We start from the raw sequence: 21,352 nt of genomic DNA on the forward strand, positions 1-21,352 counted from the left end.
AGATTGGCGGTCACACTGCCTCCACTGCTGTTGGAGCCCCTCAGGGCTGTGTGCTTGGCCCCCTCTTGTTCACTCAGTACACCCACAACTGCAGCGCCTGACATGGACTGTTGTCAAGTCTACGGACGGCACGACCATCACCGGCTGGATTTCAAACAACAAAGAGACTTAATAAAAGGAGGAAATGAACAATCTGACAAGGTGGCTTGCAGAGAACAACCCACTGCTCAACGTCAACAAAACCAAGCAACAGGTTGTTGTGTTTAGGATGAAGGGGGAAAAAACTCACACACTATGGTGGTCTCCTAGTTTGCACATAGATATATATTTTTTCATGTATATGTTTATTACTTCTTTTCATGCAACTTTTATTTCTATACTTTGTTGTATTTTATTGCCTGTTTTATTCTAGTTTGAATTATTTATTTAAAAAAACCTTTTTCTTGGTACATGTTCTGTGCATGTAGCATTGAGAGGGCTACAACTGTATTCCATTGTGCAATCCTGTGTTGTATAATGATCATAAAGCTGACCCTTGAACCTTGAATCTTGATAATGTGGCTGTTGCATTTGATATAACTGATCACGCCATTTTAGTCAATAGACTTGAGAAATATGTGGCTCTCTGCAGTGATGTACTTGACTTTTCACTTTGTGACAGCTTTGTGGATATGGATTATTTGGTTCCTGAAGGACACACTCTGGGCCCTCTTTTGTTTTATTTATACTGTGAATACTACTGTCAAATATTGCTATTAGGCAGATAACTGAACTGTTCCTTTTATTGTAGAGCTGGGATGGACTGTAGGGGAAATTTACAAGTGTTATGAAGCATCACTATCAAATACTCAAGTAAAGTAAATTTTACCTTTAAAAGGCTCAGGATCTAGCAATGCCAGCTGTGGAAACTTTGCTGCAATAACTTTCTCCTTCAGCACATTTTAGGCACATAAATGGAAAGCAGAGCAGAAAGAGTTCAAGGACTGAATGGTGACTTTATAAACTGTCTCAGAGTCTGGTGGCATTGGTGGAAGAAGTACTCAGATCATTTACTTAAGTGAAAATAGTAAGACCACCATGGAGAAATACTTAAATACAAGTCCAAGTCCTGCATTTAGAAATGTATTTAAGTAGTACTATTGACAAAATGTACTTTGAGTATCAAAAGTAAAAGTATTCAGAAAACAGAATGGTCCCCCTCATAAGTTCATACTATCATATACAGTATATTTGATTACAGTGTAGTATTTCAATAATTACAAGTTCAGCATTCAAAGGGTACAGAAGTATTTTAAGCAAGATGTACTGCAATTTATAAACTGCTTTTTAATGCTGAGGCACAATTTTACCACTACTGTTGACTTAATCTGTGGTGCAGAGTCATATTTTATACACTGATCAAATGTTATGTCTGTAAAATCTCTAGTAACTGCGGCTGTCAAATAAATGTGGGGTAAAAGTACAGTATTTCCCTCAAATTAAGTAGAGCTGAAGCATAAAAGCACACAATTGAAATACTCAAGTAAGGTAAAAGTATCTCAAACTTACACTAATGTACAGCACTCGAGTGGATGCACTATGCTTTCCACCTCATGAAGTAAATCATAAGCTATAATTACTTCAATAAAGTAAAAACACCTTAAACCTGAACAACTGTCCATCAGTAGGTGTAAACAGTGAGATGACTGAAGGTCTTCCCAGGCTGTGTGTTTGACCACACGGCCATCACGTGATTCAGAGGTTTTTACACCTCAAAGCAGTACAGCAGTATAAATACACAGTTCACACGGAGACTTTTGTCCGACTTCCCTTGAGCCTACTGACCTCCAGTCGGTGAATGACTGACGAGGCTCGGCCCATGCTGCGATGGGCGGGCCCGTGTCTGCCCTCGACCGGGCCAATAAAGCACGAGCGCAGCCTGCAGTTTGCTTCGTGCGTTTCCGTTACATAACCATCCTGCGGGTCCACAGCGGCAGCCAGTGTGGGTTCTCCTCCTCTCATCGCTTCACCTCCTCACGATGGCAGCTCCGAAGAAAGTCTGCATCATTGGCTCTGGAAACTGGCAAGTTGATGTGCTGATATTCCGAGCTGTAAACTGACGGGGTGTTCGTCTTGGCTAACTTTGGAGCACGCTGCCATCTTTGTGTGTTGCAGGTTGTTCGTACAAGCCCGGGCACCTTTGCTAGCCACCTTAGCATCACTGGGCAAACAGCCAGCTAACGTTAACCAGCAGCATTTTTCTGTAACGTTAAGTTTGATTTCCAGGCTTTATACTATTAGATACTGATATACAACGTTGCGTTATCTGGGAGACAAATCTCTTTTTTTAATCTCGATTAGAGTCACACTGCATGAATGTGGCTGAGTGCTCTGAAAGCTGGCCACATGTCAGTCACGATTAATGGGATTTTGTGGTCAGGCAGCCACACTGTGTCAGCGGCATGTTAGCTTAGCTCACTCTTCTTAGCACCTCTACAGCAGGAGCATTTTATGTCATATTTATTTTACAGCCATCATGTAAATCATTCATCCACACCGGGCATGGCTTCACATTCGTGTCAACAGAATCTCAGGTTTTCTCTGGGCGAAAACCAAACGCCGAACTCCATTCAGTAGTCGGATATTTTAAAGTTACCTCTTGGACTTCAAAATCTCAAAGTGATCAAACATAATTTCAGGTCACAAATGAATCTTTAGAGTTTTCTAGTAAATTCGGCGTATGGCTTTTGTTTATTGAACAAACGGAACCCTTTTATTTATTAAAAACTCTGTATTTACACACAGTTTATGAGCGTAGCTTGGTAGCCGTAGTTGGAAAGAAACCCAATGTAAAGTTCAATAAGATCATTGATGCTTTATGCACTCTTTTTATGCGGGGTTGATTCCTGTGCGGAGTTATCAGAATAATGCCTGAAAATCATGTTTAACCCTTATGTAACATGGCTGATAAAAGAAGGTAAAATCATTCTGTTTCTCAGTGGAGTTTGGCGCAGTGTTGTGTCGAGAGTAGACAGCCCCATATTTCATCTTATCTTGTGTGCAGCCTGCCAGGTCATCCTGTTCAGGTAACAGCAACTGATCATCAAAGTGCCGCACGGTCAAAGTCGGCCAGTAGAAAACATGTGAGGTATTCATGATAAGTAATGAAGAGGTCATCACACCAGCGGTCAGGTGATAGTAATAACTCTGAAATGTTTAACATCAAGACTTAAAAGGCAAAATCACTGGATGATGCATCATTTCAAGCATCTTAGCTGAAGTGGATCTGGTCTGGACCCACTGACTGTTTCTTGCCATGTTACTTTCAGCTTGCACTGATTTTAAATGCAGTGTGAATTGTAACATGATCTCTCATCTAACTTAAATACTAACCTGTAACTGTTAACAACACAGGGGTTCTGCCATCTGCAAGATAGTGGGCGTCAATGCTGCTTGCAATTCCAAATTTGACAACACCGTAAAAATGTGGGTGTTTGAGGAGATGGTGAACGGGCGCAAACTGACTGACATAATCAACACTGAACATGAAAATGTGAAGTACCTTCCTGGGCACAAACTACCAGCGAATGTGGTAAGAAACTGTTGGTTTCTCACCATTTTATCAGTGATGAAATGCTTCTGCCTGCCCTGCAGTCTGCTTAGTGCATGGATGTCCTGTAGTCCCAAAATGTTGAGTATTTTGTGGCACTTTCTGCATAATGTGTACTGTACAGACACATTTTGCTTTGTATCTGCATTTATTCCTGTTGCCTTAAAGAGCTTCCTCCATCACAGCTTCCATAATAGATATTTTATTAGGAATTTAACCAGTGTAATACCATTTTTCTGATTGTGCTATTAAAGCAGGTTGTTACACCAGCTCAAGTGTACATCAGACTTTTTAATGTATGTCTTTCAACACCACCCTTCCCTCCTCAGCTGGCCGTTCCGGACCTGGTGGAGGCGTCAAGCGATGCTGACATTTTGGTGTTCGTGATCCCGCACCAGTTTGTTGGGAAAGTGTGTGACACCATTAAGGGCAAGATAAAGAATGACGCAGTGGGGATATCACTCATCAAGGTTCGACTTTGCTGTTTGTTCTTCATCATCAGTGAATTTTGGTGTGGTGCTAATTCATGCTGGATGACAGACTCGTACGGTTAAGGCAGCCGTGCGCCTGGTGTGGCGTGGCCTACTGTAATTACACTGCTCATGTGTGTATTTCTGTTCCTCCAGGGTGTCGACGAAGGACCCGATGGACTTAAACTCATCTCTGATGTGATCCAGGAGAAGCTCGGCATCACCATGAGCGTGCTGATGGGGGCCAACATCGCCAATGAGGTTGCTGATGAGAAGTTTTGTGAGACCACCATCGGTTAGTCTGATCAGTGTTGAATGTTTTTTTTAATTTCCTGCCTGGACCTATCGCTCAGAATAGGACTGTTTTGTTGTCTTTTGCTCAGTTAGGACAGAGTTGCACTTTGATCAAGATTTAAAGTTGCGATAAGTACTTTAAGCAGCGAGTCTGTTTGTTGCAGTTTGAGCTCTCAAGTTTTCTGCTTCGTCAGCATGGAGGTGAAAGTTCAGCCTGCTTTGCGGTTGCTGTGTAAATGACACGGTGTGCTGGTTCAGTCTGACATTTCCCTGACGTGCACAGCATGCTTCATGAGATTTACTATTAGTGTTGGAACACCGGCCTGTTTTGACATGATTAATATTTGTCGGATCAGAGCTGGCAAAGCTAACTCATTTGTGGCCTTGAGGAATTACAGCTGAGTCTCAGAGACTCTTGATTAAAAACCTCTTAGTTTTAAATGGTGGTGACTGCCACAACAGGTCATCTGGTAGAGATGCTAAAAGGAAAACCAGATTTTGTTTTTTCTGCTTCCAGGATGTAAGAATAAAACCCACGGGGCTCTCCTGAAGGAACTCATGCAGACTACTAACTTCCGAGTTAGTGTAGTAGAAGAATACGATGTGGTGGAAATCTGTGGAGCCCTGAAGGTGAGTTTTTGTTATAAGACGCAGCTGCATGCAGGAAAGGGGAGCTCTTGCCTGTTTTGTCTTACATTTGAACTTGCTAACATTACTATTGTGCAACGTGGGAATTAGCTGAGCCACTTTCAGCAAGTGTCCATTCAGCAGCTGTGACAGCTGCAAAACTCTGCAGCTCTGTCTTTGTACACTGGGTGAAAAGTCAGATGTAACACTAATGCGCGTAGTTACATTCCTCCACTGCTGTCCTGTCAAATCTGTCCAACATAATACGTCTTTGTAAAGGTAAAACTACTTGATTATATACACAGGAGTACACTGGCAGTAAAAGACTGCTGACAAGTCACAGAAAGTGACATGTAGTTTGGTCTCTCAGCAGCTACAGTGGCTGTATAAATCGCCAACTCCAAATGTTCAATAAAGTATAAAGCAGTGCACTTACAATATTTAAAGGCACAATATTTATTTCATTGTCCTGCACTGCTGTGAGAGGTTTCAAGTTTGCATCTGCCTCAATAGTCAAAGCGCTGCCATTTAGCACAGTCTTTCTTCTCACAGGCTTCACATACTTTAAATTAAAGGTTGGTGTTATTCTGCACAGACGCTTCATAAACGTGGCTTAATGTTTGCAAGAATTTGGTGAATGACTGGTGAGACGGACAGTGTTGTTGGAGGTTTTGTCTCCGTGTGATTCTGTTATGTTTGTCCTGTTTACTAATCTATACAAGTACGGCTTCAGATATTAGTGAAATTGGGTGTAGGTAAAAATGTGGGTGGTGGTTTGCTGAGTTTCTCTCTCTAAACTCTCTAAACTGCTTGGAGAGATGCACTTTGATTACTTCTCCAAATCTAATTGGACATTAGATTTGTTAATTGATTCATTAGACAGTATTTGAAGGTTGTTCTATCCGTCTTCTGACCTCCTCCTCGTCCGTCCCTCAGAACATCGTTGCGGTCGGTGCAGGTTTCTGTGACGGTCTGGGCTTCGGGGACAACACGAAGGCGGCGGTGATCAGGTTGGGCCTGATGGAGATGATCGCCTTCGCCCGCATTTTCTGCACCGCTGGGCCCGTGTCCTCAGCAACCTTCCTGGAGAGCTGCGGCGTGGCCGACCTCATCACGACCTGCTACGGCGGCCGCAACCGCAAAGTGGCTGAAGCTTTTGTGAAGACGGGGAAGGTGAGAGCTTAGACTTTAAAAGCTTCTTTTTCTTTTGAGAGAAGGAAATATATCCAGCGTATCTGGATTTTAAGAAGCAGGTCTGATTGAGCAGACAAAGCCAATGATTGCTTGAAAAATGCGACACTGCACTTAACTTCTAAAGGTCCATGAACTAAGAGCTAAGAAGGAAGACAAATATGAAAACATTGCTATCTTTAAATATCTTCCCGATAGCTGTATGATCTTTAACATTCAACCACAGGCTCTAAAATGTTGTATTATTAACCTTAGACTGAAAACAACTCACTTATTTATAAATCCACTTTCAAAAATGTTTAAGTGCTGCAAAGTAAAATCATTAAAGTCAGTAAAATCTACAAGATAATTTCAATAACTATTTGACTTCCAATTACGTTGGACACTTTTTCAGCTTAGTGAATCTGAGTGCTACACACAACAAAATTTTTAGTGTTTTCAGCAGTTACATAAATGTTTATCATGTTCTGTCCCACTCATTATTACCTAACCCAGTATAAAAAAAAAATAAACAAAGCACCGCACATCTGAATTCAACACAGATTTGTCTTTGTGTCAATCAATCAGTGTGTCGTTGCCTGCCGATGAGTCACAGGCAGGCGTCACAGGCTGTGAGGCTTCTGGCTCGTTCTGACAGAACCTGTCAGCGTGCTGACGGTTTGCTGTCACGCCGAACAGAAAGTCCGTCTTTCCTAAAGCGCTCCAGGAGGCTTACTGCTTCCTACATAAAGTACCCATAACTTTGCAAGCAATGAAAATGCTGCGTTCTAGTTCTGTTTGTCAAGAGTTCACACGTCTGCATGTCCTGTTTGCTCTCTTGCTCAGTCCATCGAGGAACTGGAGAAGGAGATGCTGAATGGTCAGAAGCTGCAGGGACCAGCGACAGCAGCTGAGGTCTATCTCATCCTCAAGCACAAAAACCTAATTGACAAGTAAGTTCAGCGGCAACACAACACCCAGAATCACAGCCGTCTCTGAACGCTGCTTAGAAAAGACATCAGTCGTAAAGTCGTTGTTCTCGCACTCAACGGTACGTCCTCCTTCCTCCAGGTTCCCGCTGTTCAATGCGGTGTATCAGATCTGCTATCAGGACCATCCTGTCTCTGAGTTCATCAGCTGTTTGCAGAACCACCCTGAGCACATGTAAAGACAGGAAACTGACCAAGTGCCTTCTAGAAATGAAGAACATTATCATTTTTCACCTCTTACCCGTCAGAAATGGACCGGGGGGGGGTGACCAGTCGCTCACTCCACAGCTGTCATGCGACTCAGTGGCTCCAGCCGGCGTGTGGAGAGGTTGCATGACGTTGACGTGTTCACCTCTCGTTCGACCACTTTCTCTTTAACATTCAGTTATCTGACATATTTTAAGTGCAAACTGTTGAGGGTTTCCTTTCCCCCGTGTGTCACATAGCTCTTTTTGCCTGAGATTTTTTATTTTTTTTTGTCGAGCCAGATGAAATCAGAATGCATGGTGTCACTTTCAGGACAGCAACCAAGTTAAAAACACTGACACAGAAATCCAGAGCGATCGTGATTCGACGAGTTTCAGAAAACATCTGTTTATGACATTGACTTCACTTTTAGTCGGCCCTTGACTGCCATTCAGTTACTAAGGTATTTGTACACTGTTTATGTGGTACTACATCATGCATTCAGATTTTGGCAGGGCCAACCACTCAGGGCAAAGACCTATCGACAGCCTTCTGTAGGAGGAGTTCTCATTGTCCAGCATTTATGTTGCCGTCCAGTGAACGCCTGCCCATCACCACGACTTGTTTAATTTAATTCTACAGTAGATGTAATACCTCACTTCGTTATGTCTTCGTATGCTCTGAAGTGTCTTACATAATTCACTGTTTCCTGTCTTGTACTGTATAACGACGCTCTGTCGAACGCACAGCAACTGTTTTTAACGTTAAAATGAAAGTGCCTTAGAACGCCCGGTTGCTAAGTCTTGCTTGATAATTTTTTTTTTTTTTTTTTGGTCAAACCAAAGACTTCACGTCCGTCCACTAATGCCATTTGTTGTTGTGAGCCTGCCTGACCCTGTTTTCACTCAGTTATGACTAATGTGTTGGAAATTATGTCATCATTTGTCTGTGAATAAATTAATTCAGTGATCAAATCATTGCTGGAATCATTTTTCACTCTCGCATTAGGAAGACAATCATGTCTATTGTTTTAACTTCACAGTGAACACAATTGCTTCTAATCCAGCATGGTTCAAGTAAGAGTCAACCAAATCCCCAAATGTTCAGTGTGAAGGATGAGTTTGATGTTCTGGGAGCTGCACTTCGATAAGAATATTGTCTGCATGCTAAATATGAAGAAGAAGAAATGTACTTTTATTATCACATCACACAGTTGCACACTACATGCACACGCCATGCTTCTCATGAAATTATTTTCTCCACCTTTAACCCATCCTTGGTCCGTCCTTCCTCAGCGGCAGACCAGGAGTGGTGGGCTGCCAGCCGACAGCGTCGCCCGGGGACCCAGCTCTCTTCGTCACCATTGGTCAGGTGGTGATCTTCTTGCGTGTTTTAGCGGGGGTATATTGTATGGAGGATACCCCAGGTGAACATGGGGAGAACATGCAAACTCCACACAGAAAGGCCCCTTTTTTCCTTGAGCAGCAGGCACCAAAGGCATGGTGGAGGACACACCACCAGCGCCCACAGCGGGATTCAAACCCGGGACCTTCTAGCTGTGAGGTGACAGTGTTACCACCGTGCCACCAAGCTAGAGCCAGTAGGCAGTTAGCTTAGCATAGAGACTGGAAACAGGGAAATATCAAGCCTAGGTCTGTCCAATTTAAAAAGATCCGCTTACAAGCACCTCTGAAACTCACATTATAACTACTTTGTTTAATCTTTGTACAAAAACAGTGTAAAAATGACAATTTGTGGTTTTACGGAACAGCAGAAGTCACGAAAGCTGGTCAAGAAATAGCTCAAGCACACAACTCCCTGCATAACTACATTTTACTTTTAATATTTGTTTCTTGAATAAATTAAATATGTTAATTGGTGAGCTTGATAATTTTGGACAGTTTCCACCTGCTGCAGGTCTTTATGCTAAGCTAAGCTAACTTCCTCCTGGCTCTATTTCCATATTTAGCATAAATGCTTACCATCAAACTCTGGGCAAGAAAGCAAGTAAGCATATTTCCCAAATTATCAAGCTATTCCTTTTAATATATCGTCTTAAAAAGCTGACGTTTAAAAGATACCAATAGTATCATCAAGATAAGTGCTACAAAGCATGAAACAGATTTAACAGAGAAGCAAAACTAGTTTATTACAGGTAGTGGAAACGTAGCTAGCTTTACATGTGAGTGCAGGTAACAGCAGTATACAGTACGCCATGACTAAGACATTCACTGTTGAACTGTGGTAGACACTGCTGCTGTCTGGATATTTGGATATATGGAATGAAAATCAGTAACTTAAATACACTTGAAAGAAAAATGTAAACAAAAGGCAATGAAGCGATGAAGAGAGCTCATTCTGCTTGTCCATAAGGACACTTAAGACTAGTCCAGTATGAATGCTCTGAGGAGAAACTGTCTGCGTTGCCCTTTGTCCACCAACGGTCTATTCATCTTAAAATGCCGAGACATCCTTGGTCCCAGGCAGAGGAGGCAAAAAGAGTACGCAAGTTGTAAAAAGAAAAATTCACTACGTGCGATTAACAAACGCAGTCGAAGCAGAACAGTTTTACAATCACCGGGGTTATAAGATGACAGATGGTGAACAATCATTCCTGTTGCTCCTCATCTCTGCTGTGTTCAGTTACCATCTTTGGTTCAGTACTTAACACTTGCATGACTCAGCTGTGTTTCGTTATTGCTCTGCTCTGTTCACCTTCCTCAGTTATTCCATTTACCATCCTGACAAATTAAGACCTAATTAATGAAGACAGGGACGTGGAGCTAGTTCATCAGACGCTTCTTTTGATCACAAAGATATCCTGGTTCAATATTTTTTTTGTTCCCTCTCCAACTGCCCTGGTCCCACCGATCAAAACAGAAAGTTGCTGTGAGTGTATTCATTCTAAATGAAAACTACCACCAAAACTGGTTTAAAGCCCATGATGACAGCAGGAATTCATAATCCTCTTTTGAATGCCTGATGAACTAGCTCCAACAAATAACTGCTATACCTGAGAAATACTCTATTTTTTAAATATCACCTTTGCTGCTACTACAATGGATCCACATAGTGGAAACACCTCCTTCCTTAAAGACACTGTGTTGGAACATAATACGGCTCACTTACCCTGCTGCACCCCTTCTACTATCCTACCTCTACTCCTCCCTCATCCCATCATAAATCACAGTCTGTGAGGGTTGACCCATTTGTAAGTGCCTTCGTAGCGAAATCCAACTCTCTTTGCAAGGTCATCCGCTTCTGGTGGGCCGCGGCTGTGGAGAAAAGAGAAACAATCAAAATCAGCACTCGGTATCACAGTCCTCTACCGACTAACGGCAAAGTGAACAACATTTCATACCTTCCATATTTGTAAGGAATAGGTTTGGGCTTCTCTCGGTCTATCTGGTGAAGAATAGGCGTGAAGATCCTCCATGCTTCCCTTAGTTCATCACTGCAGGGACAAACATGTGATATACAGATGTAGTGCCATGTCAAATTTTGAATGTTTCCTTCATGCCAAGGCAGAGAAAAGATGCACAATGTCTCCATCTAGTGTGAAGAACTGTTAGCTCGTGTAAAGCAGCATGCCATTCCAACACACAGGGTTAGTTTACGGCTGGTAACATGAGACAACAGCAGTGGAAAACAAAGACAGACCTGCGTACAAAGTGCATCTGACTCCCGCAAAAGACGTCCAGGATGAGACGTTCGTAAGCGTCTGGAAGCTTCACATCCTGGAAACAAGACACCACTTTTACATCACTGCCTTATTCCCTGGAAAAATACAGTTAAGAAACTGAAGATGTGATACAGATAGCTTTGTTATCCTTCTTTGTCCTGTTATTTAAAAAACTACTTTGGGTGTTCCTGTGTGTTTTTTGTCTGCCAAGCAGTTTGCTGATAGTAGATAAAGCCGATAGTGATGAAGTTTGATATGAACCTTGTATCGGCTCTTGTAGGTGAGGTCCAGCTCGGTTTCCTCAGGGCTGAAGTAAACGCCGGGTTTCTTGCTCATCATCTTGGCGTAGACGGCCTCGTTGGGCTGCACACGCACTACTAGCTCATTCCTGCGACACTGTTTTCCAAAAATGTCCCCTGGGACATCTGTGAACTGCAGCCGCACCTCAGCTTTCCTCTCATTCAGAGCCTTTCCACAGCGGAGGATGAAAGGAACACCTGAGGAGCAGCAACGCGAATGCCAAGGCGTTATGAAAGAGCACGAGAAATGTGAGATCAGTAGGATTTGTTTTGTAAAGGTCGCGCTATGTTTACCATCCCAGCGTTCGTTGTGCACGTAGAGGACAGCGGTGGTGAAGGTGGCCTGAGTCGATCCTTTAGGAACTGTGGGATCGTCAAGATAACCCAGTTTGGCGTCCCCCTCACCCTCTGGATCCCCCACATACTGACCCAGCACCACATCTGACATGGACACTGGAGTGATGCACTTCAGGACTTTCACCTACGAGAGGGAACAGACATTCTCCGTTTCCTCACTCAGAAGCATAAACCGTAACAGATCAGACCATATTTGTGGTATTGGAGAGGTGAGGGGAGTGAGGGGAGTGAGGGGTCCCTGGGGGACGATTTCGTACCTTTTCATCCCTCACATCATCAGAGCTGGTGGATGCTGGTTTCTCCATGGCAACCAGGCAGAGCATCTGGAGCAAGTGGTTCTGCATGACATCGCTGATCATGACAAAGGGAGCAGGTGGTCACACAAAAGAGAGACAGAATGTGTCGGCAGTGAGCATCATCCCAAAACCGGTTGAGTCCATCCATCCATAGATAAGTGCAGTGAGCTGATGCTGATTATTACCAGACTGAAAAGGTAATTATTCATTTTAAGCCCATTTTTAAGCAGTAAAACACTAACAAATGGTTTATAACTCACTATCATGCAGTTGGACACAGATATAAGGACATTTTAACAGTTTCTTCATGTATAGTATTTATCAACAATCATAACTTCTATGATGGTATTGTCCATTATTACAGCTGTGTTTTACTGTATTATCTTTAATTATCTGTACGTACACCATCTTCCAGTTCCAGGTGCCCACAGGAGGAATTGTATTGTACAAATATATTAATAAACTCTAGGATCAAGCGTTACCAACAAAAGTACTGATTACAATATACAGTAACAGCAAAAGCAGTGTTTCCGTATAAAAGCTGCTGTTCTATTCAGACGCATTAAACTTTAATATTTCAGTGCAGAGACGAACTTCGGGGATGTGTTTGTTTCCTCTTACCGGATGATGCCAAAATCATCAAAGTAGCCTCCTCGTCCCTGAGTGCCAAACGGTTCTTTAAAGGTGAGAACAACACAGGCCACGCTGTCCCTGTTCCAGATCGGCCCGAAGATACGGTTCCCAAACCTGCAACGAACATCACGTAATCGTTCTCTGCTCGGCAGCACACGCGGCGCCAACAGACAGCCGTTCATGACAACATGCACAAACACTCACCAACACATTCGCCGACACATTCCCCTGTTTTCGTCTTGGTTAAAGACCAATTTGTGTTTTTCATAAACCACAAACCAGCTGAAACTGAACTGTTGCATAATTCAAATTAAATCAACAGCAGATCTTTCTCTAAGGGGTAAAATTTAACTTTGTTCACACAAAGAATTTCAAATCACAGGGAGGAACAATTTTAAGAACATGTGCTGGGAGTAGTGTGTGTTTTAAGTTTTACTCAGTTACAAATCCTTTTCTGTATATCTGTCCCCAATGCACCCTCTAAGAGAAAGGAAAAGAACAAAATAGAATGACAGAAGGATCTGACTTTGGAATATCCTCAGACATACTATGACATTTATATGTGCACTGTACAATTTTTATTATGATGCTTATTTTTCATCTCCTTCCATCTTACTTCAAACAAGCTGCCAAAATTCAAAATCCTATAATTTATCGTCTCCATTTGTGGTGCAGTGGGATTCAACCATTTGTTTCTTATCTGTTTAAGTACTTCTACTTCTTATACTTCAAATCAGTTTGCTGAGAGTGCAGCTGAGGTTTCACACCCAGTAGCGATTGCTCTGGTGCACTGAAACATGGTTTTACTTGTTATGGTCCAATATTACTGCAAAAGTGGATTTTCCAAGACGACTCTCTTCAAAGAATTAACTTGTTATTTTCCATGTATTTCTTCCATATTTCTCATGACAATCTTCCTACTAGTCATTTTTGATTTCCTCTTCCACAATCTGACATATCTGAAGAAGTGTGTTTTGTATACACTGTATTGGATGTCCTTAGTATGTGAGCTCTTCGTGGCTGTATCTCCTCTACTGTTTATGGTTATTGTCAGTCAGGCCCTCTGAGACTTTGGTTCTTTCCAGATGTTCTCCAGCAAACTTTATCCCAGTTTACAGCATTTGACATCATCCTATTTCACAATCTTTACAAGCTATCATACAATAAATAAATAAATGGGAGTTAAAAATAAAGCAGCCGTATCTGAAGATAGTTTCCTCACCTGAGCACCATGAGGTTCTGCACCATTTCCTTGCCCAGGTAGTGGTCGATGCGGTAGATCTGTTCTTCAGTGAAGAGGGAGGACAGGTGAGTGGACAGCTCTTCGGAGCTCTGAAGGTCATGTCCAAATGGCTTCTCGACAATCACCCTGTTCCAGCCTCTACTCAACATACACACACAGAAGAAAACGACCATATTAGTTATTCATGGGACACAGTTGGGTTTAAATGCACTCCTCAGGAGTGACTTCCCTTTCTGTTGTTTACAGACAGTCAGACAGAAATACAGCAGAGGCAAAACAAGCAAACAGTGTGACACAGCAGCAACAGTTAGTAAGTGTGTGTACTGACTTTGTGCTCATACAGCTGTGCTTGATGTTCTTGGTAACGTCGTGGTAGACGGTGGGTGGCAGCGCCAGGTAGAAGAGACGGTTCGCCTCGGCTCCACCGGGCAGAGACAGGATGTGTGTGTGGAGTTTGGAGAAGGAACTCTCGTCTGCATATTTCCCACTGATGTACGTGTTCCTGCCGAAGAAGGCCGACAGCCGCTCTATTTCTGTATCCGCCACCTGAGTCAGAGGACATTTATGCACACAGATTAATAAGGATTTTTAAAAATGTGCATATATAAAGTGAAGAAAAGGGATGAAAACAGGTATGAGAGGTGGGAAAAAGGTGAGGGTGGGGGTAAGAAGATTGAAATGTCAAATGACACGTGTCACTGCAGATCCACTTGTCTAATTGTAAATTAATAAAATAAGTGATAAAATATATGGGGAAAAGACGTGGGGAAGACAACTTAGTCCTTAGGTTTAATTTGGAAGAAAGGTTACACACTGGACAAGTGAAACATGGGAATATTTGATTTTTAATGGTGTGCATTTGTGTACCCATCTGCTGCAAATCCCTCTATCTCCTCCAGAAAAAATAAATAAGTTCTATTAAAAAGCTGGATCTCAAAAAGTCCCGTTTTACCTTCAGGTATGGCAGGCAAGAAGTCCGAATAGCATCAACTGTCAACTCCGAGCGAGCAAAGCCCACAAAATACGTCTGTTCAGGGAGGAGGCCGTCTCTGAACAACCACCTGGAGGAGAAAACAGAAACATATGTTCATTACGCCAAGCTTCAGAATCTCCAAATCCAGATTAGGAGAGTGTCTTTCCTCAGACTTTCACTGGGGTCAGAAGTTCACTCACCATAGAGTCGGGTAGATTTTCTTCTTGGCCAGATCTCCCTAGAGGCGCAAACACACAATCAGAAATATGATTTCACTTTAAAAACAAAAAGTCGTGTACACAATCATTAAGAGTCGATGCTGTGTTATTTTCCATGACAAAAAAAGTCGCAAGATGCTGCAGCAAACCAGGTCACACCGTCTGACAACAGGCAAGTAGGCTGCTTTGGCTTATTTAAGAACTGCGCAACTTTAGTAATCCACTGAAAGCATGTGCCAACCATCAACAGACAGTCTGGAGACAAAAGACCGTCCTGGTGCTTAGTGAAGTCATGCTTAAGAACCTGTTGCTTAGTGGCTTAACTCTACAAGCTAACGTAACAACATCAACTATTGGTCATGTTTCATATGTTTCCCAAGATTGTCGTACGTCTTCTCTCAAGTCTGCTTCCAGTGATCAACACCTCACTGCAACCCTTTGTGTGTGTTACTTCTCTGTCTTACTTCTCCCAGGACTACACCAGGCCTTGTACGCCAGTGTCAGATACTGACAGGAGGGGCTCAGATATCAGGGATGACTCGAGGCAAACGTCAATACAAGGACTGAACAGAATGTTAGTAGGCAACTTAATTAAAAATAATTCCCACAACAGCATACTGTTGACCTAAATCACAATCTCCCTTTAGGACACTCTGCTCCTCAGCTGGGAATTCCTCAGCTTTTTACCCTGCTACTTTGGTTAAGATTGCATGTTTAAAACAATAACTGTGCACGAGAGGAACTGAACATAAATGTGTAATTCGCCATTTGCAAATGTGGTAATATATAATGTCATGCTTAGGTTGAGAAGCTGGTCATTAATTTGAGCTGACCTGATATGCACAATGTCCTACAACATTAGCAAAGGACAAACTTGTTGAACTTTTCTTATCGGCATGAAGCTGAGCAGCAGTGACCATTGAAGCAGCCGTGAGTAAATGCTTATAAATGTGGTGTGACCATGAAAATTCAGCTGATGATAAACACAATAAAAGGGCCACATCTGAAAAGTAGTACACCCATTTAAATCAGCTGCAACAACACCCACACATCCACAAAACAGGCACAATCAGAGTGAGAGTGCACACAGCCGAGCAACACCTGACCTGTCTGTGTCTCATGTTGAAAGAAAAATGCTGACAGTCAGTGACACTGCAAAAAACAGCGACACTCCTCTCCTTCGAGCAAACACTGCAAGAGAAGGGACTCGGCCAATGAACGGTGCTGCACTGTAACCTGACCACATGTTCAAAAAACTAAACCAACACACGAGTTTTTCACAAGTGAAGGCAACGTGTATCAAAGGGTTAAAAAAATGAAAAATGGTTTTGCAAGAAATATTGTTTGTGCTGTTAACAACCATGTTTCTGTAAAGTCGTGTTTTCATTTATAATAGGGTTTGCGCATTATATTTAAACTATAAAAACAACCGAACAGGACGGAACCTGTAGATTGAAGCCCCGATGGAGAAGAAGAAGGAAAAGAGAGAAAAGAATTTATGTAACAAAGACATGAGGAAACAGGTCTAAAAACCTTGAAATGCCTTTAGTTCCTGAACTCGACACCTGAACAGTATGAGGAAATAGTAAACGTGAAAAGGGGACATCTCTTGTTACATTATTAGGATGAACTTAACATACTTAGCAGTTTCATAAAATGTGATTTTGATATATATTTCCACCAACTACTGAAAACTATCCTGTACTGTTTGATGCTTGGTCAGATTCTTAGCTTGGTTTACTTTGCTGGTTCACTTATTCTTAACAGAACTGCACAATTTACATAAAAATATGTTGAATTGACCACTTTATTTCATTTAAGCAAAGCTGTCATTCAACCATTTGTGTTCATCCAATAACAACCTTGCCTTAAATGAACACAAAAATGCTTTTGCAAGTTTAAGTCTATGAAGCAAAGAAAGAACTTTTTAGATACCCAGTCAGAATATACACACATCATTCACTACCGAAACGATAAGCAAAGAGGAACCTTGAGGTTGTCACTGTCTCAATTTCAGGATTTTGAAAGCTCGGATGACTGAGTGGAGTTTGTTTGCATAAGTTAAGTGAAATGAGTTTCAACATTTCCTTAATGACATCATGGGCTACCATTGCAGTATTTGCAAAGATTACAACACACTTTCTTTGAATTTATGGCCAGCGATCCTTGCCTAAGCGACCTACACTGTCAATAATAATGACAGAGAATAGTTCGATGCTCTTTTTGTGACCAGGGTTGCTCCAGATCATTAGTGTATTCCATTATTAGTTCCCCAGTTTTACACTTCACTTATATTATCACTGACTACATTCTGACTCCCCTCCCCTCCCCTGCTCTCACCGATGCTCCCATGATGATGAAGATGTGAGCATCAGACTGATGGAACTCCTCATCTTCATGCAGCTCCTTCCTCAGCTCCCCAAACACCTCAGAGCGAGAGAGGGGGATGTTGGCCATTTTTTCTATGAAACAGACCAAAAGAAAATGTACTAGTAAATGTTAGACCAACTATCAAGAAGACAAATACTGAAAGTCCCCAACCGGCCAGTAATTTACTAGTGTGTAACATTATGTATATTCATACATATATTAACCTTTATTTAAACAGGTAAAACCATTGAGAGCAAGCTCTCTATTGCAAAGACACCCTGTATGTAAAATGCAACAAGATGTAGATGTAGATGGTCTGTACTGATATTACTCGCTGTTTAAGATCACATAATTTGAGCAAGTTTCAAGTGTACGCGCCAAGATTTTCATTTAAAATGGAAATAAACTGAATAGTGCTGAAATGATCGGCTGATTAATCACACAGAAATTTTATCAACAATTTTCAAGCTAAGTGTCAAAAATTAACTGGTCATAGCCATGAAAATGTGAGGATTTGCAGCTTTTCTTTGATTTATTACACTGTAAATTGAATATCTTTGGAGATTTGGAGTGTTAGATGGACAAAGAAGATAAACCTTCTCAGATCATTTTTACCATTTTCTGACAACTAAATGTCCAAAAACACACTGCTCCTATTTTTTAAGCCGAATAAAAAATGTAGCTCATTACGAAAAATACCCAAATTACCTGGTTCCAACTTCACACCTGACGGTTTCCTTAATCTTCTATGATTGTACACTAAATATTTTGAGAAAAAACAAGACATTGAAATACATGAATATAACTGGGATGAACATTTTTCCCATTGTCTCAAATTTTATAGACCAAGTGAGCAATGGAGAAGATGATCTACAGATTAATCACCAATAACAATAACTGAACTGATGCCTAAAGCGGTAGGAAATTAAAGATTACATATTTCAAAACACAATATTAGTGCTTGAATGTAAAGTACATGTGATTCTACTAATGGCCTGAAACAAGGAAAACCACTGGCACTTAGTCCTTTACTTCCTCCATAATCCAACATCCAAAGACAAGTTGTATTTTAAAGAGTTGTATATTAAAGAAAAAAAGATAAACTTATATTTTTAATGGAGGTAACAATGAGCCAAAGAGGAAGTATTTCTGCTTTCAGGAATTTCACCACTGACTTTTTTATTTTCGCTCTTGACATAACCTGCAGGCTGCATTGATCATGAAAACTCTGCAAAGCATGTCTGAAAAGCTCTTTGACAAGACATGAAATATAACACATGCTCATACCATCCTAGACACAACACAACACTCAGGCACGCTCGCACGTGGATTTCTGTCAGATGGTAATTAGCTCCTAAAAATAGCCTGACACACACACACACACACACACACACACACAACAAACTATAATGATATTAGTCAAATCCTCCACCAAATCCCGTATGAAGAGGGCTAAACCTCACTGCAGAACACCGCGATAGGGCTGGATACGTTCGGCTAACCTATCAAGAGAACACGGGCTGACATGTTGATGCTCGTTGAGGCACATTTATTAGCCAACATCTGGGATGAAAGAGCTCACAATATACTGCTGTTAAACAGAGCTACTAAGCTTTTTCTCGTTGACTGTATGCCGCACTAATACTAAAACCTAGCCCTTAGCTTCACACGCTGTTATGACAACATGAAGCAACAACTCCAAACTGCTGCTTACCGCTAGCACGCAACACCTAGCTTACAACTAGCTACATGCCAAGAAAACCCGATGACGCCGAAGTTACAGAAGTAAAAACTATCGCTACTCACAAGTCTGTTAACGAGAAGATAACCCGGCAGTCAAACCCTGACCAAACCCGACGACAGGGCACTGACTTTGTACACACGGAGGCTACAGACAAGCCTGGTGATGAGTATCTGTCGGTCCTGCCTACTTCCCTGTTGAAGTGACACAGGGAATTTGGAGGATTTTTATTGGTTTGAGAGAAACTCACCAGCGCTCGCTCGAGTTCCCATCACTGTCGATTCCTGTGACGTCACCACCTCCGCAGGTGGGCGTGGTTCAACTATCCTACACCCCCAATACCCCCTCGCCCCGCCTCCGTCCCACACGCGCGCACACACACACGCACGCACAGCCATACTCAACACTCGACAGGTGGAATGCAGCTAATTTGCAATGTGCATGAGAATGAGGAAACAAAGTTAAAAAAAACAAGCAAACAGAGGAAATAAAGAAAATACTTCCTCTTTTTGTCTATCCTTTAAATACAATCCCTCACTTATTGACTATCTACGAAAAACTTTTTTACGATAATTTTGAAGGATGAGTTCACTTTTTTCTATGTGTTTGCAGTGGAAGTACATTTACTCAAGTATAGTAAATGGCAAGTCTGAGGCAGTCTGCTTAAAAGGCGAATTTACTTACCTATCCTTCCACTCCACGACAAGAGGCAAACGCTATACTTTTAACTTTTAATATGTTTACTTAGTTAGTTTACAGATCAATGCATTTAAAGGTAGTGTAAGGACATTAGAAACAATGGTTCCTCTCAGAGACGTTGCTCATCCTGACTGATTTTATCAGAACGAGTTGAGCATATGAGAATGTTATTATAAGGTTGCTCATTTGAACAGTCAAAATGCTCAGGACAGATAGCGCTGCAGGGAGACAGCTCTGGATTTGCAGGTGATCGCTATCATATTTCCTCCTGATACTGTCAAACATTTTCCTGATGATGAGTTCCTCGGTACATTTGTCTGAAAGCAACAACCGTGTGAACTGCATAATGTCCTCTGGTGTGTTTAAGAAGGTTACATTTAGATGAAGAAAATGTAAAACAAACGCAGGTAGAGTGACAAGAATGAGGAAATGGGAATCTCACTGTGAGGCTAAGAAGTATCTCATTGTGAGGCTTACAGTGTTGAAACATCAGTTGCTGCAGAATTTGAATGCATGTACCTGTGTGAAGATCACCTGTTACCAATGAACCTGTCTACATGTGGAGTGTTCCAGACAGGTGACTGACGCTATTAACCCCTTGTAAAGCATATATGTAATGAAAACATCTTACCCTGAAAGACATTTCCAAATTCTCACCTGCCTCGAACTCCCTCGTCCTCCCATCGTAAGTCTTGAAAAGTAGAAAAGGCCACCTGCAAAAGTAGTATTTCTACAGAATCAGACATAAGTCAGTCACCATCAATGACCACAACTAACTTAAGTTAAATGAACAGTCTGGGAAATACTCTTATTTGCTTTCTTGTCTGGAGTTAGATGATAAAATCAACACCGCTCTCACTTCATTTGTCCTTCTCTTCTTCTTCTTCTTCTTCTTCTTCTTCTTCTTCTTCTTCTTCTTCTTCTTCTTCTTCTTCTTCTTCTTCTCCTCTTCTGGAATCCAAACATGAGCCACCAGCCAAAATTGGCCCATTAATAATAATGCAGTTAGGGACTGGACCTTAGGTTATATTGGTCAATAATGGCGATTTAATAATGGAAAGTATTTTAGATTTGTTTTAGGAATCAGTTTGAACAGAAATATGTCTGTGAGTTCATTTGGATCCATCTTGAGATGCAGCACTGAAGATACTCACCATCTGTGCTGGCTTCATCCACCAGTAAGATCTCTGCGATCGGGCCTGCAGGAGCGGTGTGTCCTCTGCAGAGTGGACCTCATTATCAGACACTATGATCATACTGGTGAGAGGCCAGTATAACACCAACACTTCTGTTCCAAGCAGCTCGCAGGACAAAACTGAAGGTTAATAGGTAATTTATAGAACAGGTCATAAACAACCAATACACCATGTGCCATGTGTCTTTGCTCAGATCAGGCTGCAAGGAGATGTGATCACTGGCAATCTGGTTGAACTGGTTTTTACTAAACGTACAATTTCTCTGTACTTTCTTCAGGAGACCTTCGGTGTCACACAAAGTCGCAAAGTAGGCTTTCTTT

At 41.7% G+C, this 21,352-nt stretch overlaps 2 protein-coding genes across 5 annotated transcripts; one reads left to right on the top strand and one right to left on the bottom strand.

Moving 5' to 3' along the window:
• The first annotated feature begins 1,939 nt into the window (after positions 1-1,939).
• Positions 1,940-9,356, top strand: LOC139334690 (glycerol-3-phosphate dehydrogenase [NAD(+)], cytoplasmic). Its single transcript, XM_070967761.1, has 8 exons — positions 1,940-2,062; positions 3,394-3,571; positions 3,919-4,059; positions 4,216-4,354; positions 4,871-4,983; positions 5,917-6,153; positions 6,997-7,103; positions 7,222-9,356. Exons 1-8 carry the CDS (start codon positions 2,019-2,021, stop codon positions 7,316-7,318), a joined length of 1,056 nt encoding a protein of 351 aa, XP_070823862.1. The 5' UTR covers positions 1,940-2,018; the 3' UTR covers positions 7,319-9,356.
• On the bottom strand, positions 9,351-19,410 carry LOC139334689 (glucose-6-phosphate 1-dehydrogenase). 4 transcript variants are annotated; one of them, XM_070967756.1, is made up of 14 exons: positions 19,388-19,410; positions 18,105-18,155; positions 17,367-17,488; positions 15,009-15,046; positions 14,788-14,896; positions 14,164-14,381; positions 13,815-13,973; positions 12,581-12,706; positions 11,921-12,014; positions 11,601-11,787; positions 11,269-11,504; positions 10,986-11,062; positions 10,687-10,779; positions 9,351-10,600 (listed from the first exon to the last, which is right to left on the bottom strand). In XM_070967756.1, exons 1-14 carry the CDS (start codon positions 19,407-19,409, stop codon positions 10,510-10,512), a joined length of 1,623 nt encoding a protein of 540 aa, XP_070823857.1. In that variant the 5' UTR covers position 19,410; the 3' UTR covers positions 9,351-10,509. The 4 variants fall into 4 exon arrangements, with proteins under 4 accessions (XP_070823857.1, XP_070823860.1, XP_070823858.1 ...); XM_070967759.1 differs by lacking the exon at positions 19,388-19,410 and adding an exon at positions 19,203-19,352; XM_070967757.1 differs by lacking the exon at positions 18,105-18,155 and having other exon boundaries at positions 19,388-19,406.
• Between the last annotated feature and the right edge of the window lie 1,942 nt (positions 19,411-21,352).

Source organism: Chaetodon trifascialis, chromosome 8 (genome assembly GCF_039877785.1).
Source record: "Chaetodon trifascialis isolate fChaTrf1 chromosome 8, fChaTrf1.hap1, whole genome shotgun sequence".
Taxonomy (NCBI): Eukaryota; Metazoa; Chordata; class Actinopteri; order Chaetodontiformes; family Chaetodontidae; genus Chaetodon; species Chaetodon trifascialis.

What these genes read in the sequence shown, in the direction of transcription:
- LOC139334689 (XM_070967756.1), bottom strand. Translation starts at nt 19,409, where the DNA reads ATGGGAACTCGAGCGAGCGCTG. An exon ending in AGGTGTGAAGTTGGAACCAG is followed by an intron (nt 17,489 to 18,104) that starts GTAATTTGGGTA and finishes TCTGTTTCATAG; the next exon opens with AAAAAATGGCCAACATCCCC. An exon ending in AAAATCTACCCGACTCTATG is followed by an intron (nt 14,897 to 15,008) that starts GTGAGTGAACTT and finishes TTTCTCCTCCAG; the next exon opens with GTGGTTGTTCAGAGACGGCC.
- LOC139334690 (XM_070967761.1), top strand. Translation starts at nt 2,019, where the DNA reads ATGGCAGCTCCGAAGAAAGTCTGCATCATTGGCTCTGGAAACTG. An exon ending in ATCATTGGCTCTGGAAACTG is followed by an intron (nt 2,063 to 3,393) that starts GCAAGTTGATGT and finishes TTAACAACACAG; the next exon opens with GGGTTCTGCCATCTGCAAGA. An exon ending in GTTTTGTGAGACCACCATCG is followed by an intron (nt 4,355 to 4,870) that starts GTTAGTCTGATC and finishes TTCTGCTTCCAG; the next exon opens with GATGTAAGAATAAAACCCAC.